The sequence below is a fragment of the Rhamphochromis longiceps genome, linkage group LG7 (assembly GCF_057381845.1).
Source record: "Rhamphochromis longiceps isolate RC_006_pf linkage group LG7, R_longiceps_female_GT1.1, whole genome shotgun sequence".
Classification (NCBI taxonomy): domain Eukaryota; kingdom Metazoa; phylum Chordata; class Actinopteri; order Cichliformes; family Cichlidae; genus Rhamphochromis; species Rhamphochromis longiceps.
This window is the reverse complement of record NC_140563.1, coordinates 12,486,476-12,496,236: the sequence shown is the minus strand read 5'-3', so window position 1 is coordinate 12,496,236 and position 9,761 is coordinate 12,486,476. Positions and strand designations below refer to the sequence as shown.

The window sequence follows — 9,761 nt, the reverse complement described above, 5'->3', positions numbered from 1 at the left end:
AGCCAATAAGCGTTCATGGTCGCCCATAATATCTACTGAAACATATAAAGAGACATTTTAAACACTCCGTATTTCAGATTTGTGCTATGACGCAAGGTTTTTGAAGCTTGCTTGTCTTCAACGTGACATTTTTTATTCGCGTTGCACCACGAACAGACATCTAGTAAAGTTTGAGTTAGCCTAACTAACTAACTAACTAACTAGAACTGAAAAACACCGTTTTACTTTGCTGCTCTCCAGACTCTGACCTCAGACAGTGATTATGCATCAGCTGAAAAGGGCCAGATTGCTCATTACCGTAATGCCAGAAAAAGAAGTTTGGCTTTTAATTTAAATAATTTAAATCGCTCTAACAGGCACAGAAATGCTCTCTTTTGTTTCTTAAGTGTAAGATATGCTTCAGTATTATAACTAAAAGGAGACTTGGGTTTGTTTTTAGCATGATATGGATTGGGCTTTACTGCTTTGTTGTAAGGGTGCTCCAGTATTACAGACATAACGGTAATGTGTGCGTGCGCCTTCTCGTTCCGGGAAAGGGAGGAAGAGTTCGGGCTATAAATTTGAAGTTATGAAGCCTGAGAACAGGAAAACATATTCTGGCCGAGGGGTGACAGCTTCTCAACTAGTCCGAGGTTGACGGCAGGTATGCAGTAAAACACGTAATAGTTACGGTCATATTAAACACCTAATTACTCAGTTAGGACGTTTTTAAATATATCCTGGAGTTTTTGTACGGTTAACAGCTGACCTGACTAGAAATGAGAGGTTAAATACATCGTTTTCCTTTTCATGCCATTCATTTGGAGTTTCTTTTCTGTACGTGGGGATATTATAGGCAGTGATTTTCTTACAGTTCGGCAGAAGAAGAAAATGCACAGATGACTGGATCCTTCCCCAAGCACACAATGATCAGTGGTATGTTTTAATCTCAGCACCAGCACTGTTTCACTAGTGTTATTTTTTCCAGCGAAACAGAACTAAGTTTGGTTTTATGAAACTGAAGTTGTCGCTTTTTTGTTTTGTTTTTTTCCTCACTAGAAATTGTGATAGTGCGTCATCCTGTCTCTGTGTGTGTACCTGTGAACCATAAGGTGACTCTGAGTGTCCGTGCTCAGGGCACGGGCATCCTCAACTACCAATGGTTTACAGATGGTGCAAAAAAAGAAGTATGTGAATTTAACTTTCAAGAAGTTAGTTTTCAAGCACTCTTGTTGGATTTAGTGTGCAAATGACCGTTTGTTGCTGTCAATGATTTCCTCCCTAAGGTACCTAATGGCACTCTAGCTGATCTGACCATCAGAGCTCAACAAACTCAGCTCTATGTGTGCCGAGTGAATGACCAGTACTATAAATGTGTGTTCAGCAACTGGGTGAAGGTCAAGGTGTTGGACATTGATAAATCAGGTAAATCATCATGCTGGTTGCATGTCATTTTTGTCGTATAGATGCAGTTTTCATTTCAACCCGTCTTTTTCTTTGAATCGTCAGGCTTGCCCATAGACTGGCAAGGTGAGCCTCACATTGCCACCAACCCCAAGCCGCAAAAGATTCAACCAGGTACAAAACTTGTTCTACAATGCGCTGCCTTTGGTGTCCCAGCTCCTTCCTACCAGTGGTACAGAAATGGACAGCCACTGCTGGACATGAAAAGCGGTACACTGCAGGTAAGGAGGAACGGCGGTGAAGATGGAGTGTTTTCTTACCTCTGATCCCACTGTGTAATTCATTAAACAATGTAGTTAATATTTCACTTTTGGACAGAGACACGAACAATGTGATTTATTATATTTGCAGATTGAGCGCGCGACAGCTGAACACAGTGGAACATACCTGTGCTCGCTATCTAACACACTAGGAGAGAGGTGGACTGAGCCCGTCGATGTTGACATTGGTAAGCTGAAAGTGAAACCTAAAACAAAAATCAGTACAGTGATACCTGTCTTATCCCAGTTTCAGGACTGTATTCTTTCCCATTCCTTTACTTTCTCTATTACTAATAAAATGTGTCAAGGAGAAAAATAAATGCTTCACACTCCTTTCATTCCACTGGTTTAGCTCTAAGGCACTAAGTTGTTTCCATTATGCTGGAGGTACTTTCCCATTTCTACAGACTAAAAAGGAAGTTGTTCTCCAAATAGTGCTGGGCTCAAGCCTTATACACAAAACAGGAAAGTGATGTAAAGTGAAACTAGTTCTTGAAGCGATTCTCCTGTTTATAACTTACTTGGAATAAAAGTGACTTTCACAGAGAATACTATTGAATCTTTGAGTTCTATTGTTCTCTATATGCTCCCCAGACAGAAATGCTACTTTAGGTCAGTTTTTTGTTTAACATGAACTGATTTTGTGCTTCCTTTTTCTGTTTTCTTTTTTTAAGCACAATCTCTAGTGAAGAGTGATCAACCTCCTCCAGCAGCGCTCACAGGTAAAGTTTAATGGAAAGAAACATCTTGTCATTTGATGTGTGGAGAGGAAAACTGTCAGAGTGTTTGAGAATTTTCTTGTGTTGGAGTGATTTTTGAATCAGACATTGAACTTTCTTGCAGCCACTGATAAGGTCGCCTTACTTATTGGCAACTTGAATTACTCCAACCACCCGGCCTTGATGGCACCCGTCATGGATGTTCATGAGCTCGGCAACCTCTTGCGGCAGCTTGGCTTCAGAGTCGTCTCCTTGCTGGATCTGACCAGAGAGGAGATGCTTACTGCTATTGAGAAGTTCATTCATCTCCTTGACAAAGGCGTTTACGGTGAGCGTTATAATTTTTTTTTCCTGCCTATTTCTTTTGGAAAAAGCTTTTGTCATTAGCTGAATTTCAGTATTCAGCTGCTGTTCTTAGAAAATGCTGATGCTATTATTTAGAGGTTTATGTGGCACCTAAAGCACTGTAACTTCCTTCGTCATATTCCGTGGTTCTTATCTTGTCATCAATGTTAGATAACGGCTGTATGACTTCATACGTATGTGGGACGGTGTGGCTATTTCCACGTGCTTGTTAAATAACTCGTTCTTTTTATGTTTTACTGTTCCACTTGTAACAGTGTGTTAGTGTTATTAAAAAATAAATAAATAAAAAAGTGTTGGTGTCAATAGCACAGTTTGGAGCTGTGAGGTGATATTATCTGCTTCTATTCTCTCTTTCTGTTGTTAATAATGAAACAAATGTGATTAGAAGTCAGGCATCTTTATGATGATGTGTTACCTCCTCAGATTGACTGTCATGTATTCCAGGACTGCAGAATTACTGCAGCACTTTTGTTATTGTCGTAGTAATCAGATGTGTATTCTCTCTACAGGCCTTTTCTACTATGCGGGCCATGGTTATGAGCATGCGGGAAGGAATTACTTGGTGTCCGTCGATGCTCCGCAACCGTACGGAACCGAAAACTGTGTCTGTGTGCAGAGGATCATGCTCAGCATGCAGGAAAGGCAGACTGCACTGAGTGTAATCCTGCTGGACACCTGTAGAAAATGGTAAGTGCAATAATTAATTTCTGCACGGAGCCGATATCTGGATATGTAAATTTCTTTGTAAAAGCTCAGTTAACATGACATAGATTTGTTATTTGTTTAACTTCATTTCACTCTGTAGGTACAACCAGGGTTCCTTACTATCTGCCATCAAGCCACTGGCACCCAGCGGGAACACAGTTTACGGTTATGCCACGTATGTAGTATTAATTGTTTTGTATTCAACTGCAAATGGGGGGGGGAAATCAATTAATTGATTTCATGTGCAGCTTGTTTTTGGTTTATAGCATAAAATTTTAGAAAGTCACTGTTGTAGAAAGTCATGCAAAATAAAAATAACCCCTCTCCTTTAATTATTACAGGTGCGAAGATGCTGAAGCATTCGAGGTCCAGGACGGGGGCAAGAGTACTGGGATCTTTACAAAGTACTTGAACAAGCACATCCTGCAAGCTGAGAAAGTCACGCATGTTTTAGAGAAGGTTTCAGAGGGTAAGAGTTAAATTGGAAAATTAAGAATGGGGTTTTTACTTTGTTTACATGATGATTCATTTCCAAAATGCCTAATATAAAGGGCTGCTATATCAATAGAAATGGCTTTGACTGAGTGAGACATTAATGTGGCTGACACCAAAATCATTTGTTTCATTTTTAAGAAAACCATACATATCAATTAAAAATGTACATTTCCTTCTTTTTGTTTCTGTTCAGTTTATTAGGGATATAAACACATAATTCAGTAGGCTGACAGTTAGAGATGAAGGGTAAACAGCACCGAGGGGAACAGGTTGCCCTTTGGTATACACCACGGACCACAGACAACTTTTGGAATCGCTTGTATCTCATTTTAATGTTGTTTACTCGGGTCCTGTAAGTAAAGCGATGACTGTGCCGATGAAGGGAAGCTGTTCAGTGTGTTTGTCAGTTTGATGGGCCCCCGGTAGAAGAAATTTTCAAAATGCCTTTAGCATGTGACCTCATTCTTTGGAAATTCACACTGTTGGATAGAGAAGAGCAAGAAACCTGAGAGCTGCAGAGTGCAAGACAGCTGCTCTGCAGTTTGGGCACTCCCTGCCACTGCTCTCATGGGCTCACTAACAAATTAGACTTACCAGAACAGGACATCCTGCTGACAGCCCTGTCTCTGTGTGTGAAAAAATTTAAATGAATAAGTGTGGTGTTGGATATGAAAATTGTTCTTTTTTTTAACTTATTTATTTATTTATTTATTTATTTTAAATTTGTGAGCCTCTTTAAGCCTCTCGTTTGGTTGTTTGTGTTATAGCAATAACCCTCTCATTAAAGGAGTGTACTTGCTTTATTCAGATGACAACTCTAAATTTGTGTCCTATTCTGTGAGCATAGTTTTAGTTCTCCCTGAATATCCCCCGTTTAGTCCTATTAATGACTTTTGTTTTGCATGCTTGACATCTTGTGAATAGGGTTTTTTCCCAAAACTCGTGTCATCAGTAACAGTGAATTTTAAAAATGCCTTTTTTTTAAAAATATCCCAGAGTTCCTCAAATACAACCATGAGATTCTGATGAATCTCTCATATTTGTTTCTGGAACATTCCTCACTCACTGCTGTCCTAAGATGAACAGACCACTAGGACAATTGCAAGGTTGCCAAAGTTTTCAAGCAGTGCTGATTTTCTTAAAGTTGTTTAAACAGGACCGAGTTAAAGGAAGGGGCCAAAGAAACGCTAAAAACGTGTGTAGCTGCTGTATTTCATTGTATTTACCTCCATCTGAACCCCTCCTTTTCTCCACCAGATCTGGGCAGAGATCCTCTAATCACAGGCAAACAGGCGGTGGAGATCAAACACACACTGAAGGAACCACGATCCCTTGCAGATCCAGTTCGAACCACCGGCCACACAAAAGAGCTTCACCTGCGAGATGCCTGCTGGAGACAAGCAAATGGTGAGATGGGAGAACATTTTCCTTCTTTTTTTTTTTTTTTTTTGTCTTTATCGATGTTACTGCTGGTGACAGAATATGTGCAAATATGCTTTATTTTCCTCTGAAGCAAAACAAATTAACATGCGGCCATGTCGCAGTCTTTAATAAACTGCACAAGCCATGATAGGAAAAAAAATACTCCTCTTTGTCACGGTCAGTGTTTTTCACGGTCAAACATATCTGTTCCTCTAGTTTTTGCACTTGTTTGTAAATTCCCTGACGTCCATTCCGATATTTCAGCAATCCTCCTCCAGGAATTTGCTGACATTTGAGAGCACTTATATCGAGGCCATGATTGTTAGTCTCATGCTGATGAATTCAAAAAAGCAGCTGGAAATGTACAAGAGGGAAGCGACTGTGCCGAACGGGCCAGTAACAATAGTGGCTGTGGGCTTCGTTGACCCGACGTGCTGTTAGTTACATCGGAGGTGTTTGCGGTCATGACGTAGATTTCTCTCGCTGAAACATAAATCCCCACAAAGAGAGTGATTGATACTGTTTAACCTTTTTCTCACCTCCTACTCAACAATGTGTGACAAACTAAATCTGCACACTGTGGTTTAAGATTTTTTCAGCATAATTCATGATTCCGTTTGATTAATGCAAAGAGGGAAATGGTTTATTTTACGCTGTGCATTTTCCCCTTTGATGGAAGGAAGTCTGTTTTGACAACTCAGACTTCCTCGTATTTTCTTCTTGCACATTTGCTCAAACTGAATCTTGATATTGTGGATTAATCTAAGAACTCTTCCTAGATGGAAGATAAAAGTCTGTGGCTTGAGATAAATGAGTTGCTGAAAGTCCTAATTTGGTCATGGGCTCTGCAAAATCCTCCTTAAGTAAATAGCATCATGATTTAAAAAAAAAAAATGAAATGTCGAATAAGTTTTGGAACATGTTTTTATGCATGCTTTTTTCCCTTCTATTTAAAAAAACCAAAAACGTTTCACATCTGCTTTCAGAGCTACCACGGAAGAAGCGGCTGATGTTTCTTTGCAGAGTAGAAGTGGAAGTCAGCTTCTCAGCTTTGTACTCTAATGTTCTCGTAGCTTTTGCCACTGTAAAGACCACAGGCCCCCATACCCAGGACTGCGTGGTCACACTAAGCAGTATACCTGTAAGTATTTCTTATTTTCCACTTCACTGTCAGACTTTTTCACCAAATTCGGCTATCCGAACAAGCCTAAGTAGGCCCTGGAGTACAAAGGCAGGGGCATTGTTAATGGCAGTATGTCTAAATTGCAATACACTGAAATGTAACTGTTACATAACTGCTTTTGATTTTTGGCAAAGCCTATCAGTAAACTCAGGATTTGGATAAAATTCTCAGCTTGTCCCTACACGACAAATTCCACATGGCTCATGGCAAAATGCTCGTCAGTTTCCACTAGACAAAATGAATTTCTCAATGATGACCATTCACACCCACATTTCACATGTGTGAGGAAGTTCTGCCCATATATAGGCTTCCAGCATGCTGCAACCGCAGATGACTCAGGAAGCAGTAATGGTTATGAGCAGCTCTGCTCTTGTGAAATAATTCCGTCAGTTTGGCTGACTTTGACTCTTGCGTAATCCTGACATCTAGTGGCTGATTTTTGAATGTGATACTGCACTTTTTTTTAGCAACGATTCAGTGCCAAACCACTGTAAATACAGCTGTTTATTTATATTGATGAAGATGGTTTACATATATAATAATAATAACATTATTTGTGCTTTTAATCCTCAGACAATGGAAGACATATTTTCTAGGTCTGGCAGGTCAGAGGAGATGGACTCACTACTACTTATGAATAATGTTAACCCAGACTGTACTCTGAGGCTCTGTGCTCTTCAGAAGCTCAAGGTATGTCTCCATATATCTATACTAATACCTTTCTCTAATAGTGTTTACTCCTTACAATAATTGTTTTTGTTTTTTTTGTTTTTTTTAGGAGTCTATGGTCATAAAGGTGGATCTACACTATACTCACAGAGACAGTAAACTGCGTCAGACAGAAAGCCAGCAGGTGGACATAGGAAAGCCTCTCGTGGCTTCCTGCAAGCTGTACAGGAGGAATCATGGAGCAGCAGGCAGGACACGAGAAGGCGCTTTTGCTAAAAGCATGGGCAACATCGCTAGCAGCAATCCCCCGCTGCATCAGACTGGGTCATGCCGCCCTTTCACTAGAAAGGCGGTGTGTGCTGCTAAAATTCCTGTTACGTGGAGCAATGAACCTGAAGAGAATGATGAGAACGACTTCAGCTGTCCACATTAAAACTTTCTGGTACTACTTTTGTAAATACTGGTTGGAAATCTCTTGTTTTGTTTACAGTTGCTGTAAACATGTTTGTACTTGTCTATGAATGATGATGATAATGTATAAGTGAGTAAGTGATTGAGGTTTGTTTTTGTCTTACCAGCCTTCAGCTGTTAGATTAGTAGGCACAATAACACTGTAAGCTGATTTTCATCATAAATTATATGCTTAGAAAACATTAATTGTATATAACACTTTTGTTTTTTCCATCAGTGGCAAGCTGGCTGGCCTAAATTATTAAATGAAGAATACTACGTTGATCACTTTTTAAAAAAAACAAAAACAAACAAGCAGTTTATTATATCAATATGTTTTGCTGTTGAACTTTAAAATCTACATTTTAATTGTTTTGGGGTTGTTGTTTTTTTTTTGTTTGTTTGTTTTTCTCAAGGAGCATTTTCACAGTGATGCTTAATTCAAGTTTGTAGAATAAATTAAAATATGTCAGTTTTAACTTCGCTAGTACTGGGTTGGGCCGTCTTTTGCCTTTGGATTGTCTAAATTCTTCATGGCATTAATTCAATAAGGTGCTGGAAACATTCAGTTAATATCTGTTGTCTGTCTTAAGTCTTAAACCTAACGTACATTATCAGATTGTCACTATATTTGAGTAAAATTTGCTTTTAGCTCAAAACGAAGAATTAAAATCTCAAGTAGCTGCTAAGTCTGGAAAAATCAAAGTAGATTTTTTTTCCTTTAGTGCATAGCCTATACCTAACAAATAAATTAATTTTGTCGTATACAGTCTAAAAAATGCTGTGGGTTGCATTATTCGATATATTACTGTGCAAAAGTCTCAAGCCACCCCTCAGTTCTTTATATTGTTTTCAGTAAACTGGGATATGGGTGCTCTGATTTATTGGAACATGGAAATACAGCAAATAAGACAAAAACAGAGTTTGTTCAATTCTGTTGAGCTTGAAAGACAATATTTGCTATGATCACCTTTATTCATCGAAAAAAGTCTGAACTGTCTTAGGCAGCTTTCTTGTAATTTCTTTAGGTAGTCTTCAGTTTATGATTTCATCAACTTTGTTTTTTTCTGTTTTTTTTTTTTTTTTTCATATTTCTTAAGAACATGAGTTTGAGATACTGCTCATCTGCCATGTTTTTGTTTTGCTTTTTAAGCTCACCACTTCTGCCTTCGTCCTCCACTTTTTCAGTTTCCTCTTTTTAAAATGTTATTTTAGTGCAGCTATAAGCCAAGTTTTCAGCTGTCAGGTTTTTGGGAATCACCTTGTTGGTGCAAAAAATATCTTATGGATCCTGTCAAACTGTTCTATCTTTGGCAATTTCTGCAGATTCTGGTAAAGAAATGGGAATAAATGATGTGTTTTTACAACAGGCTGCTATAAACAGCTTAAAAGTGCTTAAAGATGCAATTTAAGATTGCTGAGTCTGTCATTTGTAGACCCAACACTGGTTTGTGCCTTTGGCTAGTTGCATTTTCTTATGCTTGAATGGTTCACTGGTCAGTGTTAAGTGGCAGAACAAGCAAATGGAACAATAGAACAAACAAAAAACCATGGTCTAAAAAAAAAGCTGAAAATGGTGTGAAAATGAGTGTCCAAAAAACTTTGACTCGAGATTATTGCTCAAGATCTTTTTTTTAAACTTACAAAAAGTCTGGCGAACTGGAAACAAAATAGAAATAAGGGGTGACTCGTGAGTTGTATAGTACTGTACTTCTACAATAATGTGATTACATTTTACCATATAGCAGGTGGACATAATGCCCACGGGGGGGCAATTCTAGCTCTCCGACTTCCTGCATAAGAAACGGATATTGTAGTCTTGACCTTGCTAGTAAAAATATCAACCGCACTATTAATTATTGTATATATGTGTGTGTTTATTGGTACATGCTTTTTTTTTTAATTTTTTTTATCTCAAGTAGTCTGTTAGTTATGAAAGAAAATGTAAAAAAAAAAAACAACCCCAAAAAACCAATTACAATTGCAGCTCAAAATAGTCTAGATCTCCTCTAACCTCTGAGCAAGGCACTTTCACCAGACAATCCGGTT

The 9,761-nt window shown here is 38.6% G+C and overlaps 1 protein-coding gene across 2 annotated transcripts; it reads left to right on the top strand.

Moving 5' to 3' along the window:
* The first annotated feature begins 514 nt into the window (after positions 1 to 514).
* Positions 515 to 9,072, top strand: malt3 (MALT paracaspase 3). 2 transcript variants are annotated; one of them, XM_085412189.1, is made up of 15 exons: positions 515 to 643; positions 854 to 915; positions 1,039 to 1,166; positions 1,266 to 1,404; positions 1,489 to 1,664; positions 1,795 to 1,891; positions 2,378 to 2,425; positions 2,547 to 2,750; positions 3,298 to 3,475; positions 3,594 to 3,668; positions 3,835 to 3,962; positions 5,246 to 5,395; positions 6,397 to 6,551; positions 7,167 to 7,283; positions 7,372 to 9,071. In XM_085412189.1, exons 2-15 carry the CDS (start codon positions 879 to 881, stop codon positions 7,693 to 7,695), a joined length of 1,956 nt encoding a protein of 651 aa, XP_085268315.1. In that variant the 5' UTR covers positions 515 to 643; positions 854 to 878; the 3' UTR covers positions 7,696 to 9,071. The 2 variants fall into 2 exon arrangements, with proteins under 2 accessions (XP_085268315.1, XP_085268316.1); XM_085412190.1 differs by having other exon boundaries at positions 536 to 643; positions 836 to 915; positions 7,372 to 9,072.
* The last annotated feature ends 689 nt before the right edge of the window (positions 9,073 to 9,761 follow it).

What these genes read in the sequence shown, in the direction of transcription:
- malt3 (XM_085412190.1), top strand. Translation starts at nt 879, where the DNA reads ATGACTGGATCCTTCCCCAAGCACACAATGATCAGTG. An exon ending in TGAAAAGCGGTACACTGCAG is followed by an intron (nt 1,665 to 1,794) that starts GTAAGGAGGAAC and finishes TTATATTTGCAG; the next exon opens with ATTGAGCGCGCGACAGCTGA. An exon ending in CTGCTGGAGACAAGCAAATG is followed by an intron (nt 5,396 to 6,396) that starts GTGAGATGGGAG and finishes ATCTGCTTTCAG; the next exon opens with AGCTACCACGGAAGAAGCGG.